General features: G+C 40.9%; 1 protein-coding gene across 6 annotated transcripts in view; it reads right to left on the minus strand.

Moving 5' to 3' along the window:
- Positions 1-19500, minus strand: part of MTAP (methylthioadenosine phosphorylase) — a 53089-nt gene that overhangs the window by 9133 nt on the left and 24456 nt on the right. For 2 of the 6 annotated variants that reach the window (XM_015436506.3, XM_074018123.1), the window contains 2 exons: positions 15774-15876; positions 3691-3774 (listed from right to left, as the gene is read on the minus strand). In XM_015436506.3, coding sequence (XP_015291992.1) covers positions 3691-3774; positions 15774-15876 — 187 coding nt within the window. Of the gene's footprint in view, positions 1-3690; positions 3775-15773; positions 15877-16435; positions 16620-19500 lie in introns of those variants that run through there. The other 4 variants (XM_045373324.2, XM_074018125.1, XM_074018124.1 and 1 more) reach the window with 3 other exon arrangements.

The raw sequence follows: 19500 nt of genomic DNA on the forward strand, positions 1-19500 counted from the left end.
GTCTTTTCAACTTAACTGTTAACTTACTGAAGAACTGTTGAAAAATCATCTCTGTATGCCTTAGTTTTCTCAAGTGTAAACTGAGAATAATGATATCGCATAACTCAAATATATGAGGAAGATTAAATGAACTAAGGTATACACAAGCAGAGAAGCATGCCAGGTACGCTGTATGCACTAAGCTGGTCTTCTAACAATTATTAATACTCGCAGCTTCTACACATATTTGGCTAACCTTCCTGGGATACTCTATAAATAAAGTGGAGTGACTCAAAGTCAAAGTCTCCAATCTGGGCAAAGTCTCACCTGCACGTGTGCTCATCACATAAACAAATTAACTTATTTCCTTAAAAAATAACTTACACTATGCCACTGCAATGGGAAACAGAATTTTAACAAGAGTCTTGGCAACTCAAAATTTAGCAAGCTATGGACAATGAACAGTTGATGCTACATCATGTTTATCTTATAAATGCTGAAAATACAATTATGCTTAATTAACACTTTTCCCTAAAAAGTGTATGTTACAAATGCAAAAGCCTAAATCTCTACCCCCACCCCCTTTTCCCCCCAAAATTAAGACATACCAAGCCCACTCCTGCTGGTTCAATAATGTCTTTAAAGATCCCGAATAACTGAGTTGTATGCCTTGGCTAAAGTTCAGAGTGCTTCTAGAGATGAATGGCTCTTGACAAGTCCTCATCGTCACTCTGGCACTTTGGGAGATAGGTACCATGCTTGTGAGGAGGAGGAAGAAATGGAGGCTATTAATATGTGTCAGCCACCTGAATGAGCATTTTGCACTCCTTTAAGAACAGCTAACACTATCTTAAGGTAGCAAAAAATATCAAATACAGGGTCAAGGTCCAGGTCTGAGGTTAAGATGATTTCATTTTCTTACTTCGTGTAATCACTGTGAACTACTAAAAAGACGGATGTGGTAGTGAAACTACCACAACCCTCACCAAGGAACTAGCAGTATTAGATCACCAGCCTAAATAGATTTAATGTCAGGACTTTCGTATTAACTCCTAAAATGAATAGAAGTAACACTGCTTTTGGAACACATATTTGTACATGGTACAAAACTTAAATAGTACAAGTAAAACCACTGTCCCTTCCCAAGGGAAACCACTATTACCAGGCTTTTTTTTCATTTCGATAGTTTTTGGGGAGCAGGTGGTTTATTGTGATATGTATAAGTTCTTTAGTAGTGACTTCTGGGATTTTGATGCACCTGTCACCCATGAAATGTACATTGTACCCAATGTGTAGTCTTTTATCACTGATCCTCCTCTCCCACTTCCCCACGAGGCCCCAAAGTCCATTATATCATTTTTTTTTTTTTTTGAGACGGAGTTTCACTCTGTTGCCCACGCTGGAGTGCATTAGTGCGATCTTGGCTCACTGAAACCTCCACCTCTCAGGTTCAAGCAGTTCTCTGCCTCAGCCTCCTGATTAGCTGGGATTACAGGTGCCCGCCACCACGGGCAGCTAATTTTATTTTATTTTTTTGTATTTTAGTAGAGACCCCTTTCACCATCTTGGCCAGGCTGGTCTTGAATTCCTGACCTCCTGAGCCACCCACCTCGGCCTCCCAAAGTGGTGGGATTACAGGCATAAGCCACCGCGTCCAGCCCCATTATATCATTCTTATGCCTTTGCATCCCCATAGCTTAGCTCCCACTTACAAATGAGAACATAATGATATTTGGTTTTCCATTCCCGAGTTACTTCACTGAGAATAATGGTCTCCAACTCCATCCAGGTTGCTGCAAGTGCCATAATTTTGTTCCTTTTTTATGGCTAAGTGGTATTCCATTGTATTAGAGTTCTCTAGAGGGACATAACTAATAAAAGGGAGCTTATTAAGTATTAACTCATGTGATCACAAGGTCCTGAGGAGCAAGGAGAGCCAGTCCAAGTTCCAAAACGAAGAACTTGGAGTTTGATGTTGGAGGGCAGGAAGCATAAAGCATGGGAGAAAGATGTAGACTGGGGGACTAGGCTAGTCTCTCTTTTAACATTCTTCTGCCTGCTTATATTCTAGCCATGCTGGCAGCTGATTAGATTGTGCCCACCAGATTAACGGTGGGTCTGCCTTTCCCAGCCCACTGACTCAAATGTTAATCTCCTTTGGCAACACCCTCACAGACACATCCAGGATCAATACTTTGTATCCTTCAATCCAATCAAGTTGACACTCGGTATTAACCATCACAAGTCCACATGAATCCATATACATCTCCTGAAATAATAATCTTCAAATAAAGACAATAAGGTCATAATTACACCTAACATAATACAACTATCCTTTGTGCAACTAGAAATGCACCAAACACCAATCCAAATACTACTACATAAAGTTAGCAATATTTAAATGTTGATGTGAAGTCAATAAATCTTATGTCATATGATAAAGGAGAAAGAAAATAAAATGAAGATATTTTCTTAGTACAATTGTATACATGCACAAACTGTGTTTAACAAGAGGAGGAGGAAATACTCATGACAATTACAGTCCTCATTTCCATAGCTGGTCACATGGTTGTAGCTGGTATCGATGACTACCTTCTTCTACTACCCATTCTGTATTCCCTTTGCCTTCAGCAAGCACCTCAGTAGGTTGTGGTTTTTTTCCTGGTGGAGTGACTGAAATCTTCATTCCTGAATAAACTGGGTCATTTGTAGTCCTGCCTGGATTGCGCTGTTGTAGTTTCCCAATGACCTTAATTACAGGGCAGGGTAATACTAAGAGACACCCTAATGGATCTCCTGTATTCCATGCATACTCTTCTTTACCTCCATTGGGGATTAGTAGACCGATTTCACCTTAATAGTCCGGGTCAATCACTCCAGCCAGCACTGTAATTCCCTTCTTAGCCTGTTGACTTAAAGGTAGGAGGAGCCCAAAGTATCCAGGTGGCAAGGATGGAGGCTATGCATGGGCACAGCAACGTGCCTTCAGGACCTGCTTGAGCCTAGTCACATATATATATATACACACACACACCATTTTCATTTGATAACTGAATGCTGCTGTGCACAACCCACTTTATGGCTAGACGAGTGAGAAAGCCCCCAGTTCATGATAGGCAGTTCAGGTGGCATGGTGACTTGATGACCCATAGTCAAATGTTCACTTTCCACCAAAGTCCAGTAACAGGCCAAGGGCAGTCTCTCAAAAGGAGAGTAGTTATCTGCAGAAGACGGCAGGACCTTGCTCCAAAATCCTAGAGGGCCTCACTGTAATTCACCTATGGGGGTCTGCCAAAGGCTCCAAACAGCATCCCTATCTGCCACTGACACCTCAAGCACCATTGGATTTGCTGGGTCATACGGCCCAAATGGCACAACAGTTTGCACAGCAGCCTGGAACTGTTGCAGAGCCTTCTCCTGTTCTGGACCCACTCAAAATTGGCAGCCTTTTGGGTCACTCGATAGATGGGCCAGAGTAACACACTCAAATGAGGAATGTGTTGCCTCTAAAATCCAAGTAGGCTCACTAGGCCTCTTTCTTGTGCCTCTTTCTTGGTTGTAGGAGGGGACAAATGTAGCAACTTATCCTTCACCTTAGAAGGAGTATCTCGACAGGCCCCACACCACTGGACCCCTTAGAAATTTTACTGAGGTAGAAAGTCTCTGAATTTTAGTCAGATTTATTTCCTGTCTGGCATGCAAAGGCCTCACCAATAAGTCCAGTGTGTTTGCTACTTCTTTCTCACTGGATCCAATCAGCATACTGTCATCAATGTAATGGACCATTGTGATATCCTGTGGAAGCAAAAAGCGATCAAGGTCTCTCTGAATAAGATTATGACACAAAACTGGAGAGTTGATATACCCCTGAGGTAGGACAGTAAAGGTATACTGCTGGCCTTGCCAGATGAAGGCAAATTGCTTCTGGTGGGCCTTATGGACAGGAATGGAGGAAAAGGCATTTCCAAATCAATGGCTACATACCAGGTACCAGGAGAAGTGTTAATTTGCTCAAGTAATGAAACCACATCTGGTACAACAGCTGCAACTGGAGTCATCACTTGGTTAAGCTTATTATAATCCACTGTCACTCTCCCCAAGATCCATCTGTCTTCTGTATGGGCCAAATGGGAGAGCTAAATGGGGATGTGGTAGGAATCACCACCCCTGAGTTTTTCAAGTCCTTAATGGTGGTAATAATCTCTACAATCCCTCCAGGGATGTGCTATTGTTTTTGCTTTACTATTTCTCCAGGTAGAGGCAGCTCGAAGGGCTGCCATTTGGCCTTTCCCACCATAATAGCCATTACCTTACCAGTCAGGGAGCCAATGTGGGGGTTCTGCCACCTGCTAAGTATGTCTATGCCAGTTATGCATTCTGGCACTGGGGAAATGACCACAGGATGAGTCTGGGCACCCATAATACCCACTGCAAGTCAGACCTGAGCTAAAACTCCATTAATTACCTGACTTCCATAAGCCCCTACTTTAACTAGAGGACCACATTACATTTTGGGTTCCCTGGAATCAACGTCAGCTCACAGCCAGTGTCCAGTAGTCCCTGAAATGTCTGATTATTTCCCTTTCCCCAATGCACAGTTACCCTAGTAAAAGGTCGGAGGTCTCCTTGGGGAAGGATGGGAGAAAGATTCACAGCATAAATTGCTGGTAATATAGTGGGGTCCTTCCTCAAGGGCACCCAGCCTCCCCTTCATTCAAGGGGTTCTGGGTCTGTAAACTAGCTCAAGTCTGGAAATTGGTTGAGGGGCTGTGATTCTGTTTTTATAATTCAAATTAGTCTTTTGTCCATTTGACCTAGAAGTTTCTGCTTATATAAATTAAGTAGGAATCAGTAGGCCTCCTATCAGTTTTACTTCTAGGAATGCTGTAATTAATTAGCCATTGCCAGAGCTTTACACGAGTCAGACTATTTTGATTGCCGTTTTGCCTCTGCCGCCCATTATGGTAGCTATGCCCACTTTGCCTTTGGCGGTTGAGTGCTGCCATGGCCCCTGCCACCTTGGAATCCAATTATTCCCACTGTATTTAAGTTTTATAGTTGAGTGACTGTGGTTCCCACAGTTAGATCTGACATACAGAGAAGAGCAATTACAGGGCTCTTCAAAGATCCCAGTGCTGCCCTCACAAATCTTTCTGCAAGGCATTGGTCAAGGGCATATTTTCTGGACCACCAGGGATGAATAGGTCTAAAGTGACTAATCCACTCCACCATCTGAATTTCCGTAAGCCTTTGGATCCCCTCCTCTAAATTAAACCAAGGGAGATCAGGCATTTCCAGCTTGTTCACAGTGGGCCACCTTTTAATCCACATTTCAGCTAACCAAGCAAGTAAACAATTAGAACCTTTTTTAACTCCCAGAGCTGCAACATTAAATGCAGAGTCCCTATTTAGTGGGCCCAAATCAATAAATTCAGCCTGATCCAACTCCATTTTTCCTTCGACCATTATCCCACACCATTAGTATCCATTCCCATGCCTGTTCTCCAGATTTCTGTTTATATAAATCAGAAAACTCAAGCGGTTCTTTTTGAATGTAGCGCACCACCTCATGGGTCACAATCTCAACCTCACCACTAGGGGCCTGCTGAGACTTCAGTCCAGTTATAGATCTAGAAGCAAATGGTGGTTTTAGAGGTGGCTCCTGAGAAGAATCAACATTATCTTTCCTGGCAACTGCCTCAGGGGAGGCCATCACTCTTGCCTCAGGCCGCACAGGGTTTATCTCCTCAGACAAAGGTGAAAAGGCTGATGGCAGCATAGGTCAGGGAGGGAATGTTGCCACTTCTGGGGATGGGAAAGCTGCTTCTTCTGGAAAATAAGGTACATCAGTTTTTTCAAACTTAGGGTCCCCAGCTTCATCAGGGTCCTACCACACATCCCAGTTCCAAGTTGCAGGGTCCTTTCATTTTCAATCAATGCTCTCAGTTTAACAGTAGACACCTGGCGAGGCTGTGCATCTACCTTTCACTGCAGGTCGGCCACGCACATGATAAGAGCTTGTGTCTGTTTTTCCACAATTTCAGCTCTTTCTCTACAGGAGATAGGACTCTCATTCAGAGCAATCTTAGCAGATTTGAGGTTCAGTATCTGCTTCTGGAGCTGAGAGACAGAATCCCTGAGTTCATTATTTTCTTTCATCACTTTGTCCACTGAACTTAGGAGAACCAACCAGCTTCATTATGTTCCCTGGTTCTCCACACATGGTCAAAGTTATTATGTACAGAGTCACTAAGGGTGATTCCACACATGGTCAAAGGTATTATGTAGAGTCCTTGCCTCTCACGAGTGATGAATCAGGAGTCTCAAATGTATTTATTTTGCATAACTCTCTAAACAGTTCATGCCAAGGACTATTGGTGTTCTCCATATTATTAGAAGTAGAGTCCTTAGCATCTTTGGGTCTAATCACATTAAGCAGCCAACTCCAGAAACCCCCATACCAACAAAAGAACTCCATCATTAATATTCTGTTCCTCTATAACCAGTCCTGGTACTAAAATCTGTATAGGTCAGGATTCTCTAGAGGGACAGAACTAATGGGACAGATAGAGAAAGGGGAGTTTACTAAGTATTAACTCACATTATCACAAGGTCCCACAATAGGCCATCTGCAGGCTGAGGAGCAAGGAGAGCCAGTCAAAGTTCCAAAAATGAAGAACTTGGAGTCTGATGTTTGAGCACAGGAAGTATCCAGCACAGGAGAAAGATATAGGCTGGGAGGCTAGGCCAGTCTCTTTTTTCACATTTTTCTGCCTGCTTATATTCTAGCCATGCTGGCAGCTGATTAGACTGTGCCCACCCACATTAAGGTTGGGTCTGCCTTTCCCAGCCCATTGACTCAAATGTTACTCTCCTTTGGCAACACCTTCACAGGCACAACCAGGATCAATACTCTGTATCCTTCAATCCAATCAAGTTGACACTCAGTATTAATCATCACACCCGTGCTGTATATATACCACATTTTCTTCATTCACTCATTGGTCAATGGGCATTTAGGTTGGTTCCATAGATTTTACAATTGCAAGTTGTGCTGCTACAAACATCTGTGTGCAAGTATCTTTTTCATATAATGACTTATTTTCCTCTGGGCAGACGCACAGGAGTGGGATTGCTGGATCCACATGGTAGTTCTACTTTCAGTTTTGTAAGGAATCTCTATATGGTTTTCCAATGTACTAGTTTACATTCATACCAGCAGTGTAAAAGTGTTCCCTTTACACCACATCTACACCAACATCTATTATTTTTTGATTTTCAAATTATGGCCATTCTTGCAGGAGTAAGGTGGTATCGCATTGTGGTTTTAAACTGCATTTCCTAGATTAGTGATTTTGAGCATTTTTTCATATGTTTATTGACCATGTGTTTTGAAAATTGCCTATTCATGTACTCAGCCCACTTTTTAATGGTTTTTTTTTTTTCCCTTGCTGATTTGTTTCAGTTCCCTGTAGATTCTGGATACCGGTCCTCTGTTGAATGCATAGTTTGTGAATATTTTCTCCCTTTCTGTGGGTGGTCAGTTTATTCTGCTGATTATTATTTTTTGTTGTTGTGCTGAAGCATTTTAGATTAATTAAATTGCATCTATTTGTCTTAGTTTTTGTTGCATTTGATTTTGGGTTGTTGATCATGAACTGCTTGCCTAAGCCAAGGCCTAGATAGGTTTTTCCAATGTTATCTTCTAGCACTTTTATGGTTTCAGATCTTAGATTTAAGTCTTTGATCCATCTTGAATTGATTTTTATATAAGATGAGAGATGAAGATCCAGTTTCATTCTTCTACATCTGGCTTGCCAATTATCCTGCATCCTTTGTTAAACAGGGTGCCCTTTCCCCAGTGTATGTTTTTGTTTTGCTTTTTCAAAGATCAGTTGGCTGTAAATATTTGGCCTTATTTTTGGGTACACTATTCTCTTCCACTGGTCTATATGCCTACTTTTATACCAGTACCATGCTGTTTTGGTAACTATAGCCTTGTAGCATAGTTTGTTGTCAGGTAATGTGATAGCTCCAGATTGTTCTTTTTGCTTAGTCTTGCTTTGGCTATGTGGGCTCTTTTTTGGTCTCATATAAATTTTAGGATTTTTTTTTTTTTTTTAATATTTCTGTGAAGAACGATGGTACTACTCTGAAGGAAATTGCATCGAATTTGTGGATTGCTTTTGGCAGTATGGTCATTCTTACAATATTAATTCTACCCATCCATGAGCATGGGATGTTTCCATTTTTTTGTATTATCTATAATTTCTTTCAGCAGTGTTCTGTAGTTTTCCTTGTAGAGATCTTTCATGTCGTTGGCTAGGCATTTTACTTTTTTTTTCCTGCAACTGTTATAGAACAGGTTGAGTTCTTGATTTGATTCTCAGCTTGGTTGCTGTTGGTGTATAAAAGTGCTATTGATTTGAGTATATTGGTTTTGTATCTTGAAACTTTGCTGAATTCATTTATCTAGGAGCTTTTTGGATGAGTCTTTAGGGTTTTCCAGGTATATGACCGTATCATTGGTGAACAGCAACAGTTTGACTTTCTCTTTACCGATTTTTTACCCTTTATTCTTTCTCTTGTCTGATTGCTCTGGCTAGGACTTCCCGTACTATGCTGAAGAGAAGTGGTGAAAGGGTGAATCTTGTCTTGTTTCAGTTCTCAGAGGGAATGCTTTCAACTTTTCCCTGTTCCATATAACATTGGCTGTGGGTTTGTCATAGATGGTTTTTTTTTTTTTTTTTTTTTTTTGAGACAGAGTCTCACTCTGTCACCCAGGCTGGAGTGCATGACGTGATCTTGGCTCATTGCAAGCTCTGCCTCCTGGGTTCACGCCATTCTCCTACCTCAACTTCCCAAGTAGCTAGGACTACAGGTGCCCGCCACCACACCCGGCTAATTTTTTGTATTTTCAGTAGAGACAGGGTTTCACCGTGTTAGCCAGGATGGTCTTGATCTCCTGACCTCGTGATCCGCCTGCCTCGGTCTCCCAAAGTGCTGGGACTACAGGCGTGAGCCACTGTGCCCAGCCCATAGATGGCTTTTATTACCTTGAGGTATGTCCCTTCTATGCCAATTTTGCTGAGGGTTTTAATTGTAACTAGATGCAGGATTGTGTCAAATGCTTTTTCTGCATCTATTGAGATGACCATATGATTTTTGTTTTAAATTCTGTTTATGTGATGTATCACATTTATTGACCTGCCTATGTTAAACCATCCTTTCATCGCTGGTATGAAACCCACTTGCTCATGGTGTATTATCTTTTTCATATGCTGTTGGATTTGGCTAGCTAGTAATTTGTTGAGGATTTCTGCATCAATGTACATCAGGGATATTGATCTGTAGTTGTCTTTTTGTTATGTTCTTTTCTGATTTTGTAGTTAGGGGGATACTGGCTTCATGGAATGAATTAGGAAGGATTCCTGCTTTCTCTGTCTTTTGGAATAGTTTCAGTAAGATTGGTACCAGTTCTTCTTTGAATGTCTGATAGAATTCAGCAGTGAATCCCTCTGGTCTTAGATGCTTTCTTTGCTGGCAATTTTTTAAAATTACCGTTTAAATTTTGCTACTTGTTATTAGTCTGTTCAGAGTTTCTGTTTCTTCCTGATTTAATTGGGGAGGGTTGTATATTTCCAAGAATTTACTCATCTCTTCTAGATTTTCTAGTTTGTGTGCATAAAGGTGTTCATAGTAACCTTAAATAGTCTTATATTCTGTGGTATTGGCTGTAATATCTCCTGTTTCATTTCTCATTGAGCTTATTTGGATCTTGTCTCTTCTTGGTTAATTTCACTAATGGTCTATCAATTTTAAATTTTCAAATATTTATGTTTCATTTATCTTTTATATTTTTTTGTTTCAATTTCATTTAGTTCTGCTCTGATCTCTGCTGTTTCTTTTATTCTGCCAGGTTTGGGTTTGGTTTGTTCTTGTTTTTCTAGTTCCTTGAGATGTGACCTTAGATTGTTGATTTGTCCTCCTTCAGACTTTTTGATGTAGGAATTTAATGCTATGAACTTTCCCATTAGCACCACTTTTTCTGTATCCCAGAGGTTTTGATAAGTTGTGTCACTATAATCATTCAGCTCAAAGAATATTTTAATTTCCATCTTGACTTTACTGTTGACCTAATGATCATTCAGGAGCAGATTATTTAATTTCCATGTATTTGTATAGTTTTGAGGATTCCTCTTGAGTGGAGTTAATTTCCAATATTATTTCACTGTGATCTGAGAGATTACTTGAAATAATTTTGATTTTCTTAAATTTGTTGAGACTTCTTTTGTGGCATATGTTCTATTTTGAAGAATGTTCCATGTGCTGATGAAAAGAATGTATATTCTGCAGTTGTTGGGTAGAATGTTCTATACATATCTATCAAGTCCATTTGTTCTAGGTTATAGTTTAAATCCATTATTTCTTTGTTGACTTTCTGTCTTGATGACCTCTCTAGTGCTGTCAGTGGGGTACTTAAGTCCCCCACTATTATTGTGTTGCCATCTATCTCATTTCTTAGATCTATTAGTAATTGTCTGATATATTTGGGACCTCAAGTGTTAAGTGCATATATATTTAGAACTGTGATACTTTCCTGTTGGACTACTCCTTTTATCATTATATAATGTCCCTCTTTGCTTTAACTGTTGTTGCTTTAAAGTCTGTTTTTTTTAAATATAAAAATAGCTATTCCTTCTTGCTTTTGGTTTCCATTTGCATGGAATATCTTTTTCCATCCTTTTACCTTAAGTTTATGTGAGTTCACATGTGCTAGGTGACTCTCTTGAAGAATGCAGATACTTAGTTGGTAGATTTTTATCCATTCTGCCATTGCGTACCTTTTTTTAAGTGGAGCATTTAGGTCATTTACATTCGACATCAGTATTGGGATGTGAGGTACTGTTCTATTCATCATGCTAGTTTTTGCCCAAAGATGTTGTTCTTTTGCCATTGTATTATTGTTTTATAGGTCTTGTGAGATTTATGATTCAATGGGGTTGTATTTTGGTGTATTCTGAGGTTTTGTTTCAAGATTTAGAACTCCCTTAAGCATTTCCTGTAGTGCTGGCTCAATAGTGGCAAATTCTCTCAGCATTTTTTTTGTCTGAAAAAGACTATCTCTCCTTTAATTATGAAGCTTATGAAGCTTAGTTTTACTGGATACAAAATTCTTGGCTGAGAATAATTTTGTTTCAAGAGGTTAAAAATGGGACTCCAATTCCTTCTGGCTTCTGGCTTCTAAGATTTCTGTGAGAAATCTGCTATTAACCTGATATGTTTTCCTTTATAGGTTATCTGATGTTCTTGTCTCACAGCTCTTAAAATTCTTTCATCTTGACTTTAGATAGCCTGATAAATATGTGCCTAGCTGATCAACTTTTTGCAATAAATTTCTCAGGTGTTCTTTGATCTTCTTGTATTTGGATGTCAAGATCTTTAGCAAGGCCAACAAAGTTTTCCTCAAATAAGTTTTCCAAACTTTTAGATTTCTCTTCTTCTGCAGGAATATCAATTATTCTTAGGTTTTGCCGTTTAACATAAACCCAAATTTCTTGAAGGTTTTGTTCATTTTAAAATTCTTTTTCTTTGTCTGATTCAGTTAATTCAAGAGCCTTGTCTTCAAGCTCTGAAGTTCTTTCTTCTACTTGTTCTAGTCTGTCGTTGAAGCTTTCCACTGCATTTTGTATTTCTCTAAGTGTGTCTTTCATTTCCTGAAGCTGTGATTTATTTTTTCTTTATATTTCTCTGGAGAAGTTTTCATCCATATCCTGTATTGTTTTTTAAAATTTCTTTATGCTGGTTTTCACCTTTCTCTGCTATTTCCTTGAGTAGCTTAATAACCAACCTTCTGAATTCCTTATCTGGCAATTCAGAGATTTCTTCTTGGTTTGGATCCCTTGCTAGGGAGCTGGTGTGATCTTCTGAGGATGTTACAGAATCCCATTTTGTCATATTACCAGAATTGCTTTTCTGGTTCCTTGTCATTTTGGTAGACTATTTCAGTGGAGAGGCTGAAACTCAAGGCCTGCTGTTCAGATTTTCTTGTCCCATGGGGTGATCCCTTGATGTGGGCTCTCCCCTTTCCCCTAGGGATGGGGCTTCCTGAGAGCTGGACTGCAGTGACTGTTACTGCTCTTCTGGGTTTAGCCACCCATTGAGGCTACCAGGCTCTGGACTGGTGCTGGGGGATGTCTGCAATGAGTACTGTGATGTGATCCATCTTCAGGTCTCCAAGCTGTGGCTACCAGCACCTGTTCTGGTAGAGGTGGCAGGGAAGTGAAGTAAACTGCAAGACTCATTGGTTGTAGGTATATTTAGTGTGCTGGCTCTCTTGAATGCTGCTTATGCTAGCAGTGAAGTTGTCATGTGGACACATTCAGGATCTCTGGTTAGCTAGGATGTTGCAGGCAGTGAAATTAGGTGTTGTCTTTTCTGTCCTGGGATCAGGGTTATTCTTTCATGAGTTGCTGTAATGGCCTGAGTTGACAGCCAGCCAGGAGGTGGTGTTTTCAAGAGGGCACCAGCTGCAGTAGTTGCAGTGGGCTCTAAGCTTGCCCTAAGATGCCCAAGGTATCTATTTTGGTTTCTCAGGCAATAGGCAGGGCAATAAAGCTCCAAAGAGTTTCTATGTTTTGTGTTTGGCTTCCAGGGTGGGTAGGGAAATACTATCAGGTGGGGGCAGGGTTAGGTGGTTCTGGGCTCAGACTCTTCTTGGTCAGGGCTTGCTGTAGCCACTGTGGGAAATTAAGGGTTGGGGATGGTTTGTCAGGCCACTGCATTTATGTTCCAGAGGGGATCTTGACTGCCTCTGCTGTATCATAAACTTCACCAGGGTAATGGGGGATAGCCAGCAGCAAGAGGCCTCATCCAGCTACTATGCAATTGGTGAGGCTAGTTTCACTCCTGCAGTGCCCTGCTTAGACCTTGCCCCAGGATGTGAGTTACCCCACTGGGAAAGCAAGCATGGCCTTTGGACCTCACCCCTTCCTGTCTGCCCACTCCATTGGCAGCAGCTCCCGTACTCACTTGTATCTGCCACGGCTCCCACTAGTCCCCTGGACTCTGCCCAAGAAAATTTGTGCCCAGCTGAAACCACTACTGATTTCATTTGGGAGCTTCCTTTGCCCTGCCACCACTCTCCAACTCCGCTGGCTGCCTTTCCTGAGGGCCACTGTGAGATACAGTCAGGGTTGGCTTCCCTGGACTCAAGCTGGAGACTAGGAGTACATCCAAAGCACTTCCCGCTGCTACTTCTACTTTCATATTTCACATAACCCCCTAAATCCGTTTCATCTTTAGGTAAGGTTAAATTCTTCTTCCATGATCTGGATTTTTAGATTTCCCCAGTGGCGATGTGTATTCAGAGGTAGGTTCTCCCCGACTCACACTTTGGGAACTCAGTTTTTTTGCCTGTTTTGCAGAATTTGCAGTGGTGTGCCACTTCTTTCAAAGGATCTTTGAGTTCTTTTGGTTTTCCTGGTAAGTTCCTGGTTCTTGGAACAGAAGATCATAGTGTCTCTATATGCCATTCTGTCCATCCATGTGGAGCTGCATGTTAGCCCTGTCTTTTTTTTTTGAAATGGAGTTGGAGTTTCTGTCACCCAGGCTGGAGTGCAGTGGCATGATCTTGGCTCACCGCAACCTCTGCCTCCCGGGTTCAAGCGATTCTCCTGCCTCAGCCTCTCAAGTAGCTGGGACTATAGGCGCCTGCCACCATGCCTGGCTAATTTTTCGTATTTTTAGTAGAGACAGCGTTTCACCATGTTAGCCAGGAAGTTCTTGATTTCCTGACCTCGTGATCTGCCTGCCTTGGCCTCCCAAAGTGCTGGGATCACAGGCGTGAGCCACCGTGGTGGCCAGCCCTGTCTCTTATCTGCCATCTTCCCCATTTCCTGTTACCAGCTTTTTTTGTTAACTTTCCAAAAATATTTTATTTGCATATAAATATTTACATACTTACTTCTTTGTATATATACATACTTTAACATAAATGGTAGAATATGGTACAACCACTGAGTATCTTACTTGCCACTTGACAATTTATCATGACAGTCCTATTCCATCAGTACATGAAAGATCATGTGGATGTTAAAAGTGAAAATTACCAACTGGCAGCACTATTTACTCTTCATGTTTTTGGACAATATTTAAAAATTTCTTTCTGAATGCTTATTTTGCCATTTTCTTAAAACTGTCTTCCCCAGTATTCTCTCAGTCTTTATGTAGGGTTCTTTAGCTGAATTAATTTGGCTTCAAGGGAGGCTAACTTGGATTACTGGAAATTATCACCACAGACTCACATTTACATGTGCTCTCTATAGTTCCATTGTGCTTCCCCCACCTACCTCTACTCCTAGTTCCCCAAATCACTGTATTTTGCCTGAGAACTGACTCAGATTCATACAGCATGCATACTGTCTCCTTAGACTTTTTCTTCCCAAGCTGCCCCCATTTTGAAGTGGACAAGAATTTTATCCATACTCCATTTCCCCCAGGATAGCAAATTTATTATGTGGACTGATCTGTGCTTCAGAGGAAGACTAGCAGCATTCTGATACATTCTGTGGATAACTATCCAGAAACATGCTATATATACATATACAAACTTTGCCTGCCACTTTTTTTTTTTTAAAAAAACAAGTAAAAAACATACTTTCCTAGAAGTCAGAGAAAATCCATGTGCAGTGGTAACTCTGAAATGGCTTCACTCAGTACTCAGTTTTATATTCCAAATTCTTGTTTGAGATTAGAAATATTTCTCCCATCCCTGTGCCCTCAGTTTAGGTGCCCTTGCTGTTAATTATAAGGAAATGGGTTTTCTGTGATTATGTAGGATAAAACATAAATGCTAAAAGAAATCATCTCCTCTCTATATGCAGGTGTTAACATTATCTGAATGACTAACATGTTTAGGTATTTATATTCTCTGAGTTAACTTAAAAGGGAGATTTTTGGAAGCAGTTAATCTCTAACAATACTTCTGATCTTTTGAGTTGTACCTGACTTTCAAACCTGGGATTATAAGAGAAGTAGCACATGTGGACCAAGCCACGGACTTCTTAGTCATGGTAGCCATTTTTGTTCCTTGGGAACTAAAACTATGATTCCACACCTTATACCACCACTGGCCCTTGTGGGGCTGTCCCCATAGTTCTGATTTGGCTATAATGGTAGACAGAAGTCTGGGCAGTAATGACCAAACTCAGGTCAAAGGCAACAGCTGCCAATCTGACCATTTTTAGAAGATCAATAACAGTAAATTAATTCATAAAAGCAGTTACCAGCCATTGGATGTTCCACAACTGACAGGCATGGTTCAGAGACTTCATTAAGTATTAACTCTCTCATCCCTCACACAGTCTTATAAGGTACATGCTATAATTATCTTCATTTTAGAAGATAACTGAAACCCACAGATGTCAAATAATTTGTCCTCTTGGACACAGCTACTTTGTTGAAGAGCAGAGATTTGATCCCAAGTAATCTGGCTCCAGACTGAATACTCTTGAGTAATGTGATATTCTATGTTAAATCATTTAAAACTTATCCAGATAGCAAAATCAAAACTTATTAAAAAGGTAGGTTGCAACTTTGAGTGGTTTAGCTTAAAATGAGAGTAACAGAGGCATTATGAGCAACAGGAAATAACTCTTCATAAAACTTTGCATAATATAAAGCAAACTTGAGTGAGGGTATGGGGCCACCTGCTCTGCCAATTAACCAGATGCCAGATGCCACCCCAAGCCCATATGATTTATTCTGGTACACCTTGCAGAAAGACTACACACCTCTCTCGTTTTGGGGCAAAACGGCTCAGCCATTGGAATATGGCACACTCCTCTGGCACAAGAATGACTTCCATCATAGAAGGACTGAGGTCTCATAGTGGTCCTACAAAATAAAGCAAAGAAGGTTTTTGTTTGTTTTACTTTAAGGCCATCTTTCCATCCTCCAAGGGCTGGTGAGTCAACTTTATCTAGGTCAATATTTTGGTCTTTACTCTAGACTCAATTCCTCTGGATAAGCTGAAGACAATTGTTTACAAAAGCTTCAGGGTGGTATTCAGTTTTTTTGGCTCTGGGCTGGCAGCAACACACCACACAACAAGAATTAAAATGTCTGTGGTCTGGCAGCCGTGATGGGGTAACCACTTTGGATTGCAGGTGCAACTCAACTGTGGGCTCAGAAAGGCCAGGTAAAACACTTAAGAAGTCAATACGAAAATGTTTCATCATCACAGATGTGGAAAATCATATAGTTAACAACATATACACATCAGCCAGATTCAACAATTTCTTAAATTTTGTCCAACTTGCTTCCTCTATTAGCTTTTTCACAGACACAAATCTCAGGCTTTGACTCAGAGCAGATGCAAATTTCCCCAATGTCTTAAGAAAATTTGTTTTTAAACAGTTGCTTTGTTAGTTTCAGGGTCCAAACAAGTACTTACCTTGCATTTAATTCCCATGTCTCTAAGAGTAATTCCTGCGTGTAACGCCAACTACACTGTTTCATGCCAGTGACCCACTGAAATAAACAGCCACTTGTCTTGCTCCATATTTAGGAATCTGTTTGCTGCCTCATTTAGATTGTTCTTTTTCCCAGCCGTAATTAATTCTAAAGTGTCTTAGTTCAAGTCCTATAGCAAAACAGTTGTGAATCCATAAGAGAGGCTAAAATTAATCTAGCACCAAGTCACCTGGAAATTTCTTGTCAGAAGTTTTCAGAACAAGCCACTTTCTCTGTGCATTCAATTATTCTAAATTTGAACTGATGAGTAACACAGGGAGGAGGGGACAGCATGGGAAAGATGGGTCAAGGGAAGCCAACAGGGGCAGGTAGATAACATGATGTCTTCTTCCAGGGGTGGGAGGCAGCACTGAGAAATAGTTTCGCTGGTTCCGTTTACACAGCTGGCATGTCTACTGGCCAAAATTAACCTGTTACTTCTAGTCCATCACACACTAAACAGTGGCATTAGCTGGCACCAAGGCCACCTCACTCAGAAATAAGGCTTCAGTGCTCTGGAGGAATGAAAACCCCATCCGAGCTCCTCCCAACCCTCTGTCATATGTGCTTTAGGGGAAATGCTAAGTTAACCCCAAAGCAATTCCAGATGGAGTTGAAGAACAGGTCAAATGACTGTTTCAGCCTGTATAAACAGAGGCTTTTCTCTTTTTGAAAGATTAACCAATAAAACAGTGCCACGTACTCAACTTCAGCTCTGGCTTTGTTTCAGCCTTTGATGAGTCAAGCATTAGCAACATCCCCACTTATAACTATGATATGAAAACAGGGCCAAAAAAGCCTCCAGTGGCTATACTCCAACTGACTTCCACACCATAACACTCACATCTCATCTACCTCTGCCCATCTCTTGTCTATCCCCACCCACTTGCCTTGGAACCCCCACCTTTGTTTTGAACTTTTTAACGTTAAGAATAACATGTATTTATGTTAAACTTCATGCAACGTTAACATGCACCTGATAATTATTAACTACAGTCTTAATTTCTTCTCATGCATTTTTCTTTCTCAACAAAGCTCCCTAACTACTAGCTATGTGGACTTAAACCAAATTGCCATATCTTTTTGAGTCTTCATTTTCCAATTGTAAAACATAGTATTCATCCACCTATTTACAAGGATGTTAGGAAGATTAAGTCACCCAAGATGTCCAGATAACTCATAGCAGCTCACAAGTGTGGGTCTGGGCTAGAGACAGAATTGGAGTCAGCACCAGATGGGGCCTCACAACACTCAACTTTGTAAGGTGCAAGCAAAGAGTTTAGCTCTGGGGAAGAAGCAAGGCCTTAAAACCATTTTTGGGCTATACTATCAAGACACTAGAAGGGAATGTGCAAATGAGGAACACCTCTTATAGTTTGCCCACCTATTTGCAGTTTTCTGCGTCATCAACTTAATTGGCAATACATCCAGTATTGAAACGTTTAATGATCTAAACTTAAATTCCTATAAACAGCAACACACCTGCACAGCATAACAGGATGTGTCATTGTTAATGCTGAATGAAATTCTGACCAAGAGCAATGGGGTTTACAATCACAGCTGAGGGGAGTGGATGATGCCCTCAAAAGAAATTCTAGAATGAAATGTGTATAACTTTAATAGCACCAGTCCTCCTTCTGAAGGTCTCTATCAGAGAAATCAGAAGTTTTACAACTTAGCAAGAAGCCTGGAATAAGTCTGCCAGTCACACCCCACAAAATGGGGACTGTTGCCCAATTAAGCCTGCCTGTTCACTTCCAAGTTCCAGCCAAAACAGCTCTTCTATATTAAGAATCATATTTCTCCCTCATGCTGAATTTTCTGAGTGACACAGAGAAAACACAGGAAACATAGTTTTGTCCCTGGATTCAAATGAATTTTTGTGTGGTCTTGGGCAAATTACTGAGCTTCTTCAAGTTCTTTCTTCATGAGGTATTAGCAACATCCCTATTGCTACGGTCTGAAGTTTTGTGTCCTCCCAAAATTCCTATGCTGAAATCCAAACTTCCAAGATGTGATGGTATTAGGAGATGGAGCCTTTTGGAGGTGATTAGGCAGCTCTCTCATGATTGGGATCAGACCCCTTATCTTATAAAAGAGATCCCAGAGAGCTAGGTCGTCCTTCTACCACCATGTAAGGACACAATGAAAAGGTACCATCTGTGAGAAAGAGGGTCCTCATCAGACACCAAATCTGCTGGCAACTTCCCAGCCTCCAGGACTGTGAGAAATTTCTGTTGTTTAGAAGCTACCCAGTCTATGGTATTCCATTATATCAACCTGAACAGACTAAGACACACATTTACACCCTTGCTTAAATATAAAAACAAGGCTGCAAAAACCTCCAGTGGCTACCTCCCAATAGATGATGATGCAATAACATCTCCATTTTAGATTTCAAATAATGGCCCCTCCAAAGATGTCCACATGCTAACCTTTAGAACTTATGAGTATATTACTTTAGATGGCAAAGGGGAACTAAGAGAGCAAATGGAATTAAGGTTGCTAACAAGCTGACTTTAAAATAGAAAGGTTATTCTGGATTAACTAGGTGTGTGGCATGTCTTCACATGAGTCCTCACATGTGGAAGACGGAGGCAGAAGAGTCAATGTCAGCATGATGACAGGTGAGGACTCCACTGCCATTGCTGGCTCTGAAGATGGATGAGGGCCATAAGCTAAGGAATGTGAGTGGCAAAGGGCAGGGAAAGGGATTCTCCCCTAAGCCTCCAGAAAGGAATGCAGCCCTGCTGACAATTTTTTTCGTTTCAGTGAGACCCATGATACACTCCTAATTTACAAAACTAAAAGGTAAGGTCTGCTTCTTACTCTTGCTTTAACCAGTAAACCCCTCTAGCTAGGCAAGGGGACTAATTTTTATCTCCCAATTAGCTTGGGATCCTACTGGAAAACATGGATTTCAGGGACTGACTTATCCACTGGCTTTACCACTCACTAGCTGTGTGCCTCTGGGAAAGTCACTCTCGTCTCTCTGCACCTCAGTTG

This window comes from Macaca fascicularis, chromosome 15, assembly GCF_037993035.2.
Source record: "Macaca fascicularis isolate 582-1 chromosome 15, T2T-MFA8v1.1".
Classification (NCBI taxonomy): domain Eukaryota; kingdom Metazoa; phylum Chordata; class Mammalia; order Primates; family Cercopithecidae; genus Macaca; species Macaca fascicularis.